Here is a 19,499-nt window from a genome sequence, read left to right as displayed (position 1 = left end):
AAATAATGAAATGATCCCACCTTGAAGTATATATAGTCATATGTACAAATGTTCAATTTATCATAAAGACCCTGGTTTTCTCAGCTACTCAATGAATTTAATCTTGGAGACTGCTTTTAACAATCTCAAGGAGATATATCTACAAACACACCCATTACTATCTGAAAAGTCATAACTATTTAAGAAAGTAGACAATATTGGGCTTGCCTTCACTGTCCCAAGGACCCAATAGGACTTTAATTATCAGTTATAGAGGAATTCATTATTGTATAAAAATCATGTATACTGAACAAAGATTAAGGTTTTAATCTCTATGTGTGGAGAGGCAAAAGTAAACACTGTAGGACTCTAAAAATTATAGCTTTCTAAGAAAAGCCTGAATTTTTAAAAAATTACATTTATTGATAACCACTATAGGAACAGCAGAATAGTGTAAGAAGGGAGTCCATTGAGGAAGACGGTGGCCAGTTGAACTTAGATGTTCAAAGTGCTCCATTCACTCTGAGAAAGTACTGTTGGAGCTGAGACTAAACAGAGGGAAGAAATGGTTGTTTGAAGTCCTGGTAGGAGCATGTAGGCAAGAAAGATGTCTTTGAGCCCTGGAAATGGATTTGGCATATCCTAAGGATGAACTGAAATTGGCGGCTGGTGGATTAGGGAGACTGTATGAGTGGTGAAGTCACCGTTGGCCAAGCATCAGATCATGAGATGCATTGCTGTGCCAGGGCATTTGTATTTTGTTCTGAGTTGGGTGGTTTCAACATTACCTAATTCATTTTTCTTTGCAGCCTCTTTGCCAGTCCAGGTTCACTCCTTTAAATAGATGAAGTGCCTGGGGCTAAAGAGGGGTTAGTTGAGTTCAAACCAGGCAGTGAGTGACACTGGGACCCAGTGTGCTGAGGATATCAGAACTGGCTCATTCCAGTTACAGCTGTGCATAGTGAGCTGCTAGTAGAATCTACTATATTCTTCATGGTACTTCAAAGAAAGTGTTGGGTGGGTATGTTGAGGCAAATTTTAAAGATGACTGATGATGGTAGAGCTGAGTCCTTTGAGTTTTAAGGAGTAAAAGTTAGGAAAGCTTTGTCTCAAAGAAGCCATGTGGTATCCAAGAGAAAACACTAATGGTTAGAGTCTGAAAAATATGTCCCATGTAGGTGAAGCAAGAAGACCATGGGTAAATAAGGGTAGAGATAGTTCCTAGAAGCTCACAAAAAGATAAAGTGTGAGAGAAGGAGGTAGACAAATACTGAAGGAAGGGCCCATCTTTACAGTTGTGTGAATCATTGCTTAGACAGCATAGAACAGCATTAAGAGTCTTACGCAGCTTCTTAGTGAGTCTACTTTCCCAAAACCAGACATTGTCTCAATCAGAAATCACACAGATTTGCTGTACTACCTCTTATTCTGTTGGATCTGAGACTGGAAGAAAAGAGAAAATGTGATTTCACATTTAGAACTCCTACCATATCTTTAAATTTTTCTTACGCTTTCATAAATATAACTATAATTTACTTGTCAAAAAGACTTAGAACAAATACTTCGAAATGTTTAAGAGTATGATTCCAAGGTGAAATTAACTATCATCCTCTGGCGGGGAGAATTTGTCGTCAAAACAATGCTCAAAAAAACCAACTCCAGAGAGAATAAACCTACTATTTTTAGAAAATCTTTGATGTAGGAAGAGAAGAACATTGTCAAACCAGTTATTCTAGATGGCCATTTGTAAACTAAAGGTTTTGAGATAAAATAGTCATACACTGTTGCAGAAAATCTTCCCTATTTCAAGAAATAACACAATGAGTCTACTGTCGTTCATATCCTGTGCTCTGTTTTTTATTGCTGTACTAGCTGGTTCATAGTAGATGCCCAGTGAATGTTCACCAAATAACTGAGATTGATGATCCTGTCCAGGCAAGAATAGATTCTGGTGGAGAGCAACATTGAATCTCAGTGCCTTAGTGCCATTAGCACATTATGCCTTCTAGAAAATGAACTATTGTTTATAATCAGCCAGGATCTTTCCCTCTACTCTTTGCCAGGCATTTGATTTCCTTTGTCCCTTTTCTTTCCCGCATTGTTGTTCTGAAATTTGGCTTAGGTCCAGATATTCAAGTATCCATACTCCATAGTCAAGAGCCTCAAAAAGGGTGTCATTTATGTTGCATTTCTGGTATAGTCTGCTCTCCACTTGTAGCTCTTCTTAAGGATGGTACCTCTTTGAAGGGATAGCTCTGTTATTTAACCCACCTTTCCCTCCTCTTCAAACAGGATAGAGACTCTTAATGGAACAATGATTCACAGAAGAGCAGAACTTGAAGCAAAGCTGCAGACTTTAAAGGTAACTTGACTTAACAGAGCACGACATTTTTCATCCATGAATTTGTGAGTAGAATAATGATCTATCTTGGGAACCAAGATAGTCCTTGAAAGGGAAATATCAGGATGCAGGTAAACTACTGATGGGTCAAGGACCACACAATTACCTTTGCAGGAATATCTGAGACTGTGAATATGTGTAAATCACCCTCTTCCTTCCCCATTCAGAGTCTATGAGTCTCAGAAAGCCAGCGGGAAGGCATATTACCTGAAGAACTAGTCATTGATGCACCTGTGATCACTCTTGATTTACATTTTGTTTAAGGAGGAAAACAGGAGTAGTTAGCATTGAGTGCTGCTGAGTGCTAGCGGGCCCACACTTCTGCTTTCCCAGGCTTCTTCTTTGCCTCTTTCCCTTCTGCGATGTTTGAAACCGGACTATCTACCACTAATGCTGTGGCTGTCCTTGAATCGGCCTTCACGTGAAAGCACACTATGGCCTTGAAAGAAAAAAAAAAAGGAAAAAAAAAAAAAAAAAGGTCACAAGGGTCAGTGCCTAATGCTCAATCCTCTGGCATGGCACTTTGAAGGTTTTCAAAATTTCAGTTCTCTAGGTTGGTAAACCTTCCAGGCTATGAACTCCAGACACTTCTGGAGTGAGTTTAAAGGTACTCTGAATCCTCCCAGGTCCCGGTACTGCTCCCATGCAGGACACTGGAGCTGCCAGCTACTAAGGGATAGCTTGGCTACAGGCAAACTACTTAACTTATATTTTGTAATAATCTGAATTTCTTACTTTTTCTCATGAAGTACACTTATAAACTACTAATTTCAAGAGGACAGTTCCCTGTATTTACATTTTATCGAGAACCTTTCCCTCCTACTCTATTTATTTATTCGCAAGCTTCACTAAGATTACCTTTGATACTTTTGACATCGTGCCCATTCCCCATGATTTTTCAGATCTATTATAAAATAAAATAATAAAGAGTCCCTTCTAACCAGACTTTGATAGGAATTGAAGTTTGTTCATAAAATAAGTGAGAACAGTTGAAATCTTTGTGGCTTTCATTTGTCTCATTTTGAATATGTTTTTTAATTTTTATTTAGCACTTCATATACTCTAGAATAATTTTCTTCATGGGTTTTCAAATACATTCTCTAGCTAAAAATGAATTATCTTTTTTATTCTAAGTTTTGCCTTTAGCTCAGTTATTCAACTAGTTTACTTTTCTTCTCTTATAGCTTTGGCTAGGATCTCAAGTCTGTAAACTGTTGTATTATTCTTGAGTTAAAGGACTGCTTCTGGAATTTATATAAAATTTCAATATCTATATTCTCTTCTAGAATATAAGTAGTTTCTCAATATACTTTGAACATTTACTTAAGAACTCATCTTCCTGACTCTAATTTACTTTAGAGCATTTCATCAAATCAAACATACATAACAAGAGATTTTATTATAAACAGCATGAAACAAAAAACATATACTAATGTGTTCCACTGATGTGCGTGTGTTGCTCCTTCATTCTACTCTTCTCTGTGGGTTTTTGTCATCCCTGCATATTATTTCATTAAATGATCATTCTGGAAAGATCTAGATCTTTCTAGAACAGTCCTCATATTTCTTTGCTACTTTTGAAGAACTGTTTTCTAGGTAATTGAAAATATTCTAGGCTTATGAGATCCAAGTTTTGTTTTCCTACTTTTGTGGAAATCTTTTAGATATTGTCCTTAAAAGAGCTTCTAAATGTTGATTAGTTGTCAGTCATCTACATTAAAAATTTTCCTAAAAATTTAGTTTTCCCCTTTTTGCATATTGAAGTCTTTAATTCATTCAGAGATACTTTCACCATATACTATAAAGTATGAGATAATTTGAATTTTTCCATATGCATAGTCAGTTTTCTCAATATAGTTTCTTTTGAACTTTGCTTTTCTTCTCACCCCAATTGCTGTGAAACTTCTATTTTAACAAAGTCTCCAGGTAAGTCCACATTTACTTACAAGCTCTCTAATGTGGTCATTTTGAATTTTATGTCCAACTAAGTTTGTAATAGAGAGTGATACCTAACAGAATAATGTTCTTAGTCTGTTGATCATCTGTCAAGTTGTCAAATTCCGTGAGTAAATGCAAAAGATTTGACTGACATTTCATTTTGTATAGATAACTCAGTGCCAAGGGTATTAAATATTACATGGTATTTCATTTTATTGTTGCTAGGTTTTCTTAACCATTTTGCTGTTTTTCTTTCCATCTTTCATAAAACCTGATAACTTACACATATGGGTCATATAGTTTTTTGTTGTATTGTCTTTTGTACTTTAGAATTTTATTATAATTTTTTTCTATAAAAATAAATTTTACGGTTAGTGAATAGATATACATAGATAATTTTATGCTGTTGTTAATAGTCAAGCACTTTGTTAAAGCACATAATCTCTACTAAGTTGTTTGTATATTTTTTGGTGTGCTTTACAAGGATAATAACTGTACAAAATGAATCTAGTTCCCTTCTCCTCTGGATTGTCTTTGTGAGGATTTTTGCTTAAGGTGAGGGGAATAACCTTGGCATCCTTACTTTGTCCTTTAAGGGTGGGTCTTCAGGCTCTTTCACTTTCTGAAAAACTGCCATAGTGATTTCCAGAGTTGTTGTACTAGTTTGCAATCCCAGCAGCAATGGAGGAGTGTTCCTCTTTCTCTATGACCTCATCACCATGTGCTGTCACCTGAGTTTTTGATCTTAGCCATTCTGATTGGTGTGAGGTGGAATCCAGGGTCATTTGCATTTGCATTTCTCTGATGACTAAGGACTTTGAACATTTCTTTAATGGCCATTCGAGATTCTTCTGTTCTGAATTCTCTTTTTAGCTTTCTACCACATTTTTTAATTGGGTTATTTGGATTTTTTTTTTTTTTTTTGAGTTTAACTTCTTGAGTTCTTTATACATTTTGGATATTAGCCTTTTGTCAGATGTAGGGTTAGTGAAGTTTTTTTCTAATCTGTAGGTTGCCCATTTGTCCTATTGATGGTGTCTTTTGCCTTACAGAAGTTTTTCAGTTTCATGAGGTTCCATTTATCAATTGTTATCAATTAGATCTTAGAGTCTGGGCCATTGGTGTTCTATTCAGGAATTATGAGTTCAAGGCTCATTTCTACTTTCTCTTCTATTATATTCAGTATATCTTGTTTTAATGTTGAGGTCCTTGACCCACTTGGGTCAAGGAATGAGTTGTGAGAAAGTAGGACTTGAGCTTTGTGCAAGGTGATAAATATGAATCTATTTTCATTGTTCTACATCCAGACCAGCAGTTAGACTGGTACCATTTATTGCAGATGCTTTCTTTTTTTCCACTGTATGTTTTTGGCTTCTTTGTCAAAGATCAGGTGTCCATAGATGTATGAAAATAGCCTTGAATGCGCTACATTTTTTCCCTAAGGCTCCTTTTTAGGTTTAGTGTTAAAATTACTAAGTTTATGACATGAGCTGGGTTGTTCCTCTTTTTTAAACTCTAGTAGAATTTTTGTGATGCCATCTGAATCATCAGGACTTGGGGTTCTTTCTGGAGAAAATATTTTCAAACCATGGATTCATTTTTTTTTTTTATTATTAGTAGAGTTACTCAGATGTCTTTGTGGAACAATTTTAGTAAGATCTGTGTTCATCAATAAAGTACTATAATTTTCAAATATATAATGGGGCTTGTCTGATTGCCTGACAAAACTTCCATTCTTAACCTTTAATCCCTGCTATAGCTGTGATTTCTATCCTCATTTTTACTTACTCTATTCATGCTGTCTTTTTACCTTCTTGGTAAATTGTTTCTCTAGCAGACTTTCTAACTACATTTTCCTTACTCGTATGCGTTTGTCTGTCTGTGTGTGTGTGTGTGTGTGTGTGTGTGTGTGTTTATATATATGTGCCTATGTGCTTTTCCCTCTGTTTCCTGACTACTTTTCACTACAACTTAATTAGGTCCAGACTCATACCTCAATTCATACTGTTTAAAATTGGCTCTGATCTTTATATCTATAGACATGTGACTCTAGCTCTGTGTACTGTCTTTATTACTTCCCACATTATCTTGTGGAATTCCATTAGAGATGTATTAGGGACTTTTGATTTACCTTCCCTAATAATGACTTCAGCAGTAGCCTTGTTATCTGTATTCCATATAGAATGTGTTCTTTCTAAGGAGCTTTTAAATGTGATTTATATTTTTGACATGAAACTCTTTTTTTGTACCTGTCTTTTCTTGTTTCTCTCAACTTTTTTTTGCTTATGAATATTGATTTTATCTTACCATTAGAACTTATAGCATTCTTATTTTGGTGTCTGTTTTGAATTCTTCCTGTTTCTATGTTTCTGGGAGCGATCCATGTCCTGATAGCAGCTTACTGCTTTTCTTGTCATTGAGCACCTGAGAATGCTGTGGGCTTGAGAGTTAGCTTCATCTCCATGGAATGGCTGTGCAGTTTCCTCCACACAAGGCTTCAAAGCTCCCCTCCCAGGTTCAGGTCCAGTAGCTGGGCTGCCTCTCTGAAAGAGTAAATTCCCCCTGTGGCTCGGGTCATGAAGAGTTGCTGTGTTTCTGTCTTAAAGGTGCCTCCAGCTTCAAGCAACTTTTATCAGTCTTTTTTTTTTTTTTTTAGTACCTAATATTCAGCCAGGGTTTATTTCTCAAGAAGGACATTTAACTGAGTTCTTAGTGTTGAAAAGACACGTTGAAGCCACATATTACCTCAGGATCTAAATTCCTAACTACTAGTTGATGCTTCTACTTGATGGCTCTTGAAGTTCCATTCTGTTTCCAACCTCACATTTATGTCTCACAACCAATCTTGAATTTATGAGATATATACTTAATTCCTCAGGGCAGAAATGACTGGGTCTGGCATATAACTAAAGGCAGGCTGGCTTCCTTTTTGCATGATGACATTTATTTTGCATCTTATATATGTGAGCATTCTATTCGCAAAGACTGTACAGAGCCCTAATCTCTTCATTGGAAGAATTTTGTCAGTTCTGACTCACATCTTCAGAGATTCCCTCTATCTTATCCTGTGCTTCAGATACTTAGCATAGATAGTGAACTAGTTAAAAGAGCTATTTTTAAATGTATCTCTGCTACTTGCTAGGCCTATTATATGCCTTGAGAAATATTTTGCCTCAATAAAATTTCATTTTCCAGCCTATAACAAAATTATAAAATTAAGTGACATATTATCTTAAGAGCAAAATAAAAATATTAGGTGCTGGGGAAGTTGATATTTGGCTTATCTAGAATGAAAATACTGGGGCCATACCTGGAACCAGTTTGCCTTGTGATAGCTTAGGGTTGTTTAAGGAAGCTGCTTTTTGCATATTCATTCAACAATATTCAGTCATTCCTTCAGCTGCCATGTATGGGCCCAGTGTCAATGTGGTGTCATGAGGCCAGATTCATATACACTTTTAACACTCATCTGATAGAAAACATTTAGATGTGACTAAATGTTTGACTTTCTTGAGGAAAATAGAAAAATGTCTCAGATGTAAGACAGTCACTTTGTTACCTCTGCTCTTTATATTGAAGTCTTCTTGGTGTAAGTCATAGCACACTTAGATGACTAGGCTAGACCAGCAAATCAGGGATCGTAAAACCTGCAGACACTAGATATGAACTATTTGGAAAGCTCTGTTCATGAACTTTTGAAAACCAAAGTCAGAAAGATAATATTTTTTGTCTTTGTGTCTTTCATGTTGGCAAACAACCTACCTTTTTCCTTTACTTGTTCTCTTGTAGGAGATAAATATCTTTAGCAAAGAAGAAATGTGTAAGTCCATATGCTAGCTCTGGCTAGTCCTGTGCTCCACAGGCCTCTGGTCTTGGTCTTCACATAACCACAGACTTATAAGACGATAAAAGTAGTCACTAATGCAGTCACTCATTCTATGACCACTATAGAGTATTTCAGAAAAACAAAAACAAAAATAACAACAAACAAATGAACAAAATACCCAGAAAAACAAAACAAAATGCAACAAAAATGAGCTGAGTTAAGCTATTCACTGCTTTCATTGTTCAACTGAATATTGACAACCACGAAAAGGATGCTCACAGATGCTGCTGTGAGCCTTAGTGTTTTGTAGACTAAGGAACAATCTGTACTCCTAATACTCATTCAATGACGTTCTTGAGATTTTATTTTCTTCCCTTTCTTCTATTTCCTTTTAAATTCACATTAAAAATAATCTTTCTATTTTAATCATCATATACTCCCTCCAGGTGGTGATGTACAGAGGATTGCTCTTTTCCAACTAGGCCATCTTTCTTGTGGATAAATGTCCTTGGCAAGCCTGAGCTATGGCCACATGGTGGCCTTGCTATTGGGACCTAAAATAGCAAAGGCAAGGTGAATCAGGGGGCAGGAAGCCGGAAGGAGAGTGAACAAATAACACCTGCCTTTCCAGATGGCTTCTTCTCAGTTGGCTTTGGCTTCCATTGACTTGGCTAGCCTGTGGACTGGACCAAGCCAGGCCTTCTGTGCTGAGTGACTGTTCTTACAGTCAATTCTTTCTCATGCTGGTCACATTCTTTTCATTTGCTATAGTAACCAAGGGAAGAAGCATTTTTGAAGTCAAGGGGTGGGCTGGAGATACAGCTCAGTTCGTAGAGAGCTTGCTCGGGCATGCATCTTGTCTTAGGATTGCTCCCCAGAACCTCATAAATGACACAGTGGAGCATGTACTTGGGAATTGAAAGTAGGAGAATCCAAAGTTCAATATCGTCTTCAACTGCCTAGTGAGATCAAGAGTCCAGGTTAGCCTGAGCTACATGAGATGACATTTCAAAACAAGCAAATAAACAAAGTTAGGGTGCTTAAGTGTATTCTAGATAGATGTCAAATAAAATTTTGTTTCTGAGCCCAGACTCATTGGTTGGTAATGATATTTATTAAGCATTTACTAACCTCTAGTTGATGGTCCAAAATTTTCCATCTGTTAACTTTCTAGCCCCCAAACACTAGGATTTCTATCCAGTGTTATCTGTATCACTCATGTAGAAATGGCTAGTAAGCACTTTAAACCTAAACTGACATGAACTTTATCAACTTTCTTCTTTTTTTAAAGAGAAGGTTTGTGGATCCTTGAGAAATCAGTATTCCTAATATCCTCCATAATTCAGCCAAAGTCTCTAAAGAATGGGAGTGGGTCTGGCGATGCTGGCAGTCTCCCGTGCTTTGCCCACTTGGATTTCCTAAGACTCAGAACCTTTCCCCCTTATCTCTCTCACAGCAAACCTTGAAGAAAAAATGGGTGGAGCTCAGATCTCTGCACTTACAGGAACAGCGCCTGCTACATGGTAAGTTCAATTTCCTGCCAGGAAACCACATTCTCGTTACACCCTCTCAGCATTTCTGCCTCCAAATATTTTCAGAGCATCACTATTACAGTAAAAGTTTGCTTAGTACTAATGAAGGCTACTGGTCTGTGTTTTGCTGGGATGAACGCTGGGGTAACTCTACTTGGAGGAGGTTGAGTCATATTACACTCTTCTCCATACACACTACATATGCATATGAAAACACGCATGGACACAGGATTGTATACATTTTGGAAGAAGTGACCAAAGGTTGTAGAAGAGCCAGAGGCTACATAGCCTGCCATTTGTACCACATCAGCCAGTGAATTAGACTCCTGAGAACGAGTCTGGCTGGAGCTATTCACACTTGAATAACTGTGTACTTTCTAGGTAGAGCAACAACAGTTTTCCAGATTCCATTATTTATATATGCAGAGAATCTCAGGACCAAGACAGAATGCAAGATGATTATGTTAAGATGCATTTGCTCTCTTTGCATTCTGAAGCAAGGAGTTGAATCTAGTCAGCTGGCTTGCTCTCTGCTATGTCACTTGAGGTGTGAACTTCTTTTTTAAGTCAGTTGAGACAGTGTCCTGCTATATGGCCCTGCCTGTTCTGATGCTTACTAAGTAGTCCAAGGGAAACTCCTTATGCCTTACCCTTCCAAGTACTGAAGTGTCAGGCATGCACCACCATAGCTGGCAGGATGGAACGCTATGCACAAATAATTTACCTGAGTCATTAGCTGTGTGGGCTGGAATGTAGGTCATCTCTTCTTTAGGTAACACTCAGCTAACCTCTATTTAGCAACTGGAGTAAGAGTCAACTTAAAAATCATTTAAAATTGAGTCATGAAACCATGAAAACTGTACAAATTCATGAATATCATTATATATGTGTGTGTATCTATGTATATATACATATCACATCACAATATATGTATATATTGTGATGTGATGTGGGCATTGTATAATGTTTAAGTCAAGATAAACTGGCTCCTCCGACATTTATTTATTTATTTATTTTGATGGTAAAGGCTTTTACAATATCTTCCTTTTAGCTTTTTGAAGTTACAGTAGATTCTTGTGAGCTGTGATCACCCTACCATCTAACCCACCACACTGGTATCTAATTGTAACCAGTGCCCATGGATCAAAGTTTCAGGAACCCTCTCTCCTTGCTGCCCAGCCTCTGGTAACCATCATTCTATCCTCAATAACCATCAGAACATTTGTAGATGGCACCCATAATGAGATGATTTCATATTTGTGTTCTTGTACTTTTTTTTTCATTTAAGACATCCATGTTTATACATGTTATCACAAATATGATTTTTTTCTTTTTTGTGGGTGAATGGTATTCTACTATGCATGTACAGTATTTTTTCCCTCCATTTATCAGTTGATAGATGTTTTTGCAGATTCCATGTTTTTGCTACTGTGAATATGATGTGCATGTGAGCACAGGTTTTGTTGAAACACTGATTCTGTTTCCTACGGATATACATACACTAGTGACAGTATTGAATTATATGGCGGTATGTTGTTTAGTGTTTTGTGGAGCCTCCATACTGTTTTCCATGGCAGCTGAACTGTGTGAGGTTGTTTTTTCTCCACACCATCGCCACTGCTTTTATCATGTGTCTATTTGTTGTAAGCATCTCATAGGGGTGAGAGGACTCTCACTGTGTTTTTATTTGTGCTTGTCAGTTGATTAATGATGCCAGACATTTTTTTGTATACCTGTTGGCCAACTTCATGTCTTCTTCTGACAAATATCTCCCCAAGTCGATTCAACTTTGTATCTTATAGTCTTTTATTTTTTTCTGAAGTTTCTTTAGCTTCTTAATTAGCATTTAGGCATTGATTAACTGTTTAGAGACTTGATTTTCATTTTTTACTAGACAAGTTTGAAACTTGGACAAGTTAATTTCTTTTTTTAATTATTTATTTATTCTATCTGTACACACACACACACACACACACACACACATACACACACAGAGAGAGAGAGAGAGAGAGAGAGAGAGAGAGAGAGAGAGAGATTCTTGAAGCCTTGTTCAACTTCCTACTTTTCATAGACAAGGAGTGTTTTAGAAGACCTTGCTGAACTACCAAAGGTTCCTGAGCAGCACAGCATACAGTTCCACATGTACAAGAACAGTCTTCAGTAGATCTAATATCAGGAGCTATATTGTTGCACATTTTTTTTGAGGGACTAGAGGTGTTCTTTAGTCTTCTTTTTTCTAGAACTAGAGGAAGTACCCAGAACATTAGGGTCTAGAAAGCAATTGCTCTTCCATCCAGATTTGTCAGCTCATTGTAAGATGAAACAACCCAGTTGTAGCAGAAAGGAAACATTATCTAGACTGGCTGTGCTTGGCTTCATAGGTCAAACGGAGACAGAAAAGAGTCTCTTTCTACATTGTCAACCAAAGCTACAGGAGAGCGGAGTAAAGAGAACTAACACAGGACGCATTTTGGAGGGCTTGAAACCCTGTGCCTCTTTTTTTGAAACAGACTCACATTCTCAGTTATGGTTTTCTGAACACAGTAGCTGGCCAAGCAATGAGAAGCAGGTGGGCAGGAGAGAATGTGACTCATAACTTAGTTTGGGGAACCCATTTGTGGGTTATGAAGCACTGACAAAAAATAAACTTGGCCAAGCAACTAGAATTCTGAGAACAGAGATGCTTTCTAAGCACAGCACCATCCTAGAATGTTCAGCCATTCTAAGATGAAATTTGGAATAGTGAGGCTGGAGGGTAAAATTGATTTCATAAGCCTTTTATAAGCACGTGTTCTGATTTGTAGCTGATTTCCCCATGTAAGTTAGATAGCTTTATAATAAACTTCCGATTTTTTACAGTGACAGATAATAAGAACCAGCATAGAATTTTCTGAGCATTCGTTTTGACCTCACTTCTGTGAACATTTTCTGGGGTTACACAATTTAAGACATTAGCAATTGGGGGTTTCACAAAGTCACATTGTCTCAGTGTCATTTGCATTGAACTGATTTCAAGTCAAGTACACTGCTATCTGCCACTAATACAAGTCAGCTTACAAAAGTAGAAGTTTTATTTGTCTCAGCGTTCAAAGGTTTCAGTCCATAGTAAATGGCTTTGGCCTGTGACTGTACATCGTGGCAGAAACACTCAGCAAACTAAAATTGCTCTGTTAGTGGCTAGAGAGTGAGGGGGGAAAATGGAGCAGGACACAGTTTTAATCCAAGACTGTGTCCCCAGTGACCTAAATTTTCCCTGGATGTAGCATCTTTTAAAGTTTTCACCATCTCCCAGTAGCATCTCCATGTGAGCCTCCTGGATCTAAGCTACGGGCATGAATTATCTTGTTTAAATGTATTCTAAATTATAATTTTCATGACCTTTCCCTTAATAGCTAGTCCATGAATGCTAGTTTGGATAACCCTCCTAACCATATTTGTGCAAGTGAAAACTTGGGCCAAAGTATTTGTCCTTCCTCTCCTGCGGTCTTCAAAGTTGGGTGTGCTTTCTTGTAGGGACTGGTAGTTGTATCCATCTCCCAATAGACTCTTCTCTGTATTGTAGGAGACGCAGCGAACTCCCCGAATTTGGAAAACATGGACCTCGATGAGTCGTCATTGTTTGGAAATCTGCTGGGGCCGAGTCCAGCCCTCCTGGACCGACACCGACTGTCCAGTGAGAGCAGCTGTAAGAGCTGGATGAGTTCCCTCACAGTGGACAGTGAGGACGGCTACGGGACAAGTGTGTCTGAGGACTCTATCCGGGGCGCCTTCAGCCGACAGACCAGCACCGACGATGAGTGCTTTCACTCTAAGGATGGAGATGAGATTCTGAGGAATGCTTCTTCCAGAAGAAACCGAAGCATCAGTGTCACTAGCAGTGGGTCCTTTTCTCCCTTGTGGGAGAGCAATTATTCAAGTGTGTTTGGGACTCTGCCCCGGAAAAGCAGACGGGGAAGTGTCCGGAAACAAATTTTGAAATTCATCCCTGGTCTTCATCGTGCAGTGGAAGAGGAAGAGAGTCGCTTTTGATGGGCTGCAGAGACCTTTTGAATAGGCTTGTTTCACAATTCTCTCTCCACCCGCTAAGATGAACTCCTGGCTTAGTGGGAAAGTACAGATAGACTGCAAAGCTCACATCCCATTTCACAGCAGCGTTGACCTTTAAGTTCTTCTATTGTTATTTTCGGGTCTTAAAACAGTGGTTTTTTTTTTTTTTTTTTTTTTTTTTTTTTTCAATCAATAGAGCTCAGGTTCTAAGCAGACATCAGGAGAGGAAAGTAGTAGGTTAAATAATGTAATAATATGTCTGTTCATTCTAATGCTGGCCACGAAAGAACAAAAATATTTATTATATTGACTATGTATGTAAAATGTAGAGAAATCTTAGAGTCAAGTGTGAATATAGACTGACAGAATATAATCATTGGGTTGCTTTTCATATGTTAATTTGATAGACTACAAATCTTTATATTTGCTTAATTTACTCTGTAGCCTCTGGGGGAACTTCCACAAGAGGAATTAAAGTTGTTTTTAAACCATTAAAAGATTATAAAAAATATGACTGTCAGCATCTTCTCACTTCAACAGTGACAGTGGGGCAGGAGAGAAGCATGGTGTCTGGTACAGAGGGAGCACTTGGGACTGGTACCCTAAGCTACTCCCCCTTTCATCTCTAAACAAAATGAGTGAGACTCTTTGCTCAATTCGATTTTTATTATCTGCCTGAACATGGATGACAAGTCCAGAAATCTCAAGATCCTAAAGATCTGTGATTATATTTTGCTGCAAATGTCTAAAATTCTAAAAATGAGAATGGGGAAAGAACTTTTCTACTGTATGTTTTTCTCCTCCTACACCTTATTAAACATTCCACATAGGTATCGCCTCAGCTCTCAGTTCCTCGTTAGCTGTGCTTATATTGTATTCTCACCTGTCAATCATGCTCTATGTTATTTCAACATCCATTAAATTCTTTGTTCTGGTGATAAAGTTGGTCATTACCTATATGCTCAAGTAAATAGTCTGAGCCATGTGATAAAAAACTTATGTTGATTTTAATCTCTCTCTCTCTCTGTGTGTGTGTGTGTGTGTTTGTGTGTGTGTATGTGTGTGTGTGTTCAACAGAGCTGATAAATTTAAGTGAGTTTCTAGTTGGTCTATTGAAAGCAATTTTGAAATTTTGATTTTAAAAAGTGAGGTAAGGTTTGTAGGATAATATGTAGTAAAAGATGTCTAGGTGAGACCTGCTGCCTATAAACTTTTGGAACTAAGTCACATTTATTTGTGTCTGTCATGGCTCATACTTCTCAGGTATACCAGCAGTACCGCCTCCCAGATATGGACTGTCAGCAGTCTAAAAGCACCTTACATGTGAACAGGGAACAATTGGAGACAAAACACACACACACACACACACACACACACACACACACACACATACACACACACACACACACACACACACACACACACACACACACACACACACACACACGGAAATCAGGGATGCAAAGCCTGTGGCTACATGCAGAGTCTTGGCTAGAAATGGAAGCCATTTCTTCTTGGATCTACCCAATACTCTTGTCCTCTTTAGAAATCTTTACTCTTGCTGGTTCTGGTGGAGTTATAGTAGGACAACTGGAGCTTTCTCATCGTGGTTGTGCATGATACAGGGACTTAGAAAGTCAGAAACTTAACTCTCACCAAAAAAAATCAACAGTGGCTCTTGAGTTGTCTCAGATGAATAGGAATGACACAGACACATGTGGGAGTAGGACAAAAAAGAAGCTTTACCGTGGGAAGATGGAGAAAAGTGACAAATTAAAGGGTGGAACTCCTGAAAATGGGAGGGGTTCCAAAGAGTGAAAAATCCCTAGAAAGGCCTTGTCTATAAGTGTTTTTATTTTTATTTTTGTTTATAGGATTTACAGCAGAAATTGACAAAGCCTGAGATCATTTCTATTGAGATCTGTCAGTTCTCTAGGGTATCAGTGCCCATGGTAATAGAGAAATAAAACACTGAGGATACCCTTCTGCTCCAACCACAGGGATGATCATGCCCTGTTTGCAAGCTGCCCACTCATCCAGAATACTTGTGGAGATACTGCTTTGTTCATCTTTGAGTTCTGTTAGAGGTCTGCCTTGACCTCTGTCTGTTAGCTGAGAGCTCTCTAGTAGCTGATATTGTAGGTATATTGGCAGCTGCTAATTAAATTACAGTCTTTATCTGACCAGCATGCACCTTTATCTTTTCAGAGGAATAACTCAATCAAAGCCACAAAGGTGCAGCTGCGGTTGTCCCTATTATTTCAGTTTTAGGTTTTTGCTTACGGGTGGTCTCCCTTCTGAACTAGATGGAAGCTTCTTATTAGATGTCCTTATCCACAATTCAGTCTGTCACCTGAATAACAAAGCAAGAGTATGGGAATGGGAAACTGCTTTGTTTATGTTCCCCCAGTGGTGCAACCAGCAAGAGACTGACCTGACTCGGAGAAACTGGAATAAAGTAACAACAGACACATGTACAGAAAAGCTGGATGGAACAGGTCATATGCTTTGACAAAGATGCACCAGCATCCAGGAAACTCAGCAGGCTTGAGACACAGCTCAACAAGGATGTGTGTTAGCTAATCTTGGTAAGAGGTCTCTGCAGGGGAACAGTCTAAGGCTGCAGGAATCCCAGAGGAGAAAACTTTACCATTTGTATTCTGACCTTGCCATTCCTGTGGGTCTTTTTACATGGCAGCATTCATGTCAACAATATGCATCAGTTCTAGACTTTATCCATTCCCCAGGACGTTGGCTGTTTCGCCTGCCAGTACTGACCTTGCTATCTAGAATTTGTGTTTTTTTGTGTCTAGTCAATAGGGTTGTCTCATGATCAGTTCTCAGCTGTCTTCATCTTCCTTGTCACTTTTGACCACATTGTTTTAACCCCAACCTTTATTTTAACCCCGGTATCTCTTTTGACCTTCCTCTTTGTGATTAACAAGGAATTTTCTCATGAGCCCCTTTCCCTTACTACCTTCAGAGTGATAGCTCCAGCCTCAGCTCTAGCACTGCTCACTGTAATACTTTTAATTCACATTCCAGAAAATATTGAAATATAAACTATAGAGGCAATACAGAAGAAATATCACATTGTCTCTGGAGAGTTGGAAAACCAAACATTTAGGGTGATTTTTTTCTTAGCTTTCATTAGCAAGCTTTCACATAGAGTACATAAGTACTTAAATTCTACAATACATTGCATTTTCCTTATAATACATTAATCAATTACAAGACATTAATGTAAAACAGTTTGTAAGAGTTTGTAAGACAGTTACCATTGAGTTAATACAGCATTTTCCTTTCATCTTTTAGGACTATTGTGTTAAAGATCAGCTTACATGAATACAGTATCTTAATCTTCCCTCATGACGTACAGGGAAGAAACATGCATTTATATGGGTCAAAGCTTCCCAAAAGTGAGAACCTGTTTCAGTGTCACTTCAGATCATCTGGGAAAGCAGAGCGTAGGTTACCAGGCTTCTCTTGTGGCTTTAATGCAGAAGTGCAAACTTCTGTTAGTAAATGTCAAATGCAAAGTGGGGACAAGGAAGGGACAGAGCAAGTATCAAGTTCATCTGTGTTGAGAAGAATTAGCATCAAAAGGTAGATCTGTGTTCTTGGGGTTGGGGGAAAGGAAGCAAAGCTGGTTAGCCAGAGGACAGGAAGGAAGGCTGTGCCATACACTTAGTGTTCGCAAGCAGTTTAATAGAAATGTGGGGGGATTTCACACCATGTTTTAGTCTGCATCTGATCTGAGTGGGGCATTAGAAGAAGCGTCTGTGGCACTGTGTCCCAGTTGGATGTAATTTACTGAGAAAATACCTTAAAAGCCATTTTACTTTTTTTTTTAATTCTGAAGTTATCAAATATGTAATTTTGCTGCATTGCATTAATTGACAAATGGTTATAAAGATACTGTTTTCTAGGTCGGTGTCTGATAAACCAATTCTGAGTCATATTCTCAACTGCATAATCATTGAACTGAAAGAATATGGCAACAAACAAGTAGGAAAGGAAAGATTTTCTCTGTTAGATTTTGTCATTTTATGGGTCTGGGTGTGGTACCTGCACCATGTGTGTACTGAGTGCTAGCAGAGATTAGGAGGCATCAGAATCCTATAGAACTAGAGGTACAGATGACTGTTAGCCTCTGTGTGGGAACTGAGCCTAGTCCTCTGCAAGGGCAGCCAGTACTCTTAACCACTAAGCCATCTCTTCAGCTCACATTCGGAAACACATTTTTTTTTTTTAAAAAATAAACTTTAACTCAAAAGATTCTACTTTTAATCTTATATATCTTAGGTACATGACACAAATGGTAACAGAAATATCAATTTGAGTCAAAGAGACTAAACTTGGACGTAGTTCATATGCACTCTTCATGAAATGTGTTCCTGCATGTAAAGAAAGTAGAATAACCAATATGAAAGTAGATTGAGCCCTTCAAGTCACAAACACTGTTGCTTGATGTCTACTTACATACAGAATTATGGACTACAAAATGAAAGTATTTACATTTTGAAATAATGAATGCTTTTGTTGGGTATCAGCATGTTCCCTTCTTTTTCTCCTTGTCCTTCCCTATTGGAAGTGAAAAGTTCCTTTTAAAAGCAGATTTAAAGATATCTGTGTGACTGCCTTGAGACTTCTGTGATGTCATTTGTGGTAGTCTGAATGAGAGTGGCCCCCATTGGCTCCTCAGCTTGTGGAACTATTCAGGAAAGATTAGGAAATGTGTCCTTGTTGGAGGAGGCATGTCACTGGGAGTAAGATTTGAAATTTCAGAACACTCAATCCTTCCATAATGTTTTCTGTTTTTTTTTTTGTTTTTTGGTTTTTTTTGTTTTTTGTTGTTGTTGTTGTTGTTGTTGTTGTTGTTGTTGTTGTTGTTGTCTTTCAAGACATGAGCCCTTAGCTACTGTTCCAGAGACAGGACTGGATGTGTGCTGCCACAGTCCTCAACAAGTTAGTCATAAATTCTAACCCTCTGAAACCATAAGTACCAAATTAAATGCTTTCTTTTATAAGTTACCTTGTTCATGGTGTTTTAATAGAAAAGTAACCAAGACAATATTAAAGGCATCACAGCTGTAGGGGTATAGATCAGAGGAAATCCATTGCCTAGTGTGTACAAATCTATTGCCTAGCGTGCTCAATCTTATTTCTGTAAATAACCAAATCAAACCAAATGTTACCTACTTTTTGAAAGCTTGCGATCATTAATTTTTAACCATGACTCAAAAAAAAATTCTGACAAATGTGGAGACTGAGCTGGGTCACATGACCAGGCACAACTATGGGTCTGCTTAGTGTCTCAGAAACTTACAGTTAAGATGCTGCCCAAGTTCAAGTTCTTCTTTGAATTCTAGAGTGAGAATTCATTTGTAAACTCCTGGTTATTGTCAGAGTATTGCCCTTATGGCCATTGGTTCCAGTCATCTTATTTCTTCGAGAGGCCACAAGCCAGGCAGGGTTTTAAGTAACTCAGTTTAGTCATGGATGATAGATCATAATCTTTGTTGTGTAACAAAACTACTGAAATGTCTTTCCATGTTATTTGCTTAGACAGTATAAGATGGAAGTGGCATCTTGGCCCTGGTGCTGTGTGTCAGAATATAATCATGGAACCCCATCCTATCAAAGTCTGTGCATTAGAAGCAAGACATGGGATCCATCTTCTAGAAGCAGAATACTTGATTTACACATTTTTTTTTACAGATAATTTTTACTATAAGTTTGTATGTATGAGTGAATGCCACATGCATGGGCACCT

General features: G+C 38.0%; 1 protein-coding gene across 4 annotated transcripts in view; it reads left to right on the top strand.

The window, feature by feature from the left end:
- Cytip (cytohesin 1 interacting protein) overlaps positions 1-13,905 on the top strand; it is a 62,259-nt gene extending 48,354 nt beyond the window's left edge. For all 4 annotated transcript variants that reach the window (XM_076928760.1, XM_034495604.2, XM_076928759.1 and 1 more), the window contains 3 exons: positions 2,272-2,341; positions 9,601-9,667; positions 13,239-13,905. In XM_076928760.1, the coding sequence (XP_076784875.1) occupies positions 2,272-2,341; positions 9,601-9,667; positions 13,239-13,705 (604 nt within the window). In that variant the 3' untranslated portion in view covers positions 13,706-13,905. The remainder of the gene's footprint in view (positions 1-2,271; positions 2,342-9,600; positions 9,668-13,238) is intronic.
- The last annotated feature ends 5,594 nt before the right edge of the window (positions 13,906-19,499 follow it).

This window comes from Arvicanthis niloticus, chromosome 2 (genome assembly GCF_011762505.2).
Source record: "Arvicanthis niloticus isolate mArvNil1 chromosome 2, mArvNil1.pat.X, whole genome shotgun sequence".
NCBI lineage: Eukaryota > Metazoa > Chordata > Mammalia > Rodentia > Muridae > Arvicanthis > Arvicanthis niloticus.
Note: the sequence above shows the minus strand (reverse complement) of the source record. Positions and strands in the feature narration are given on the sequence as shown.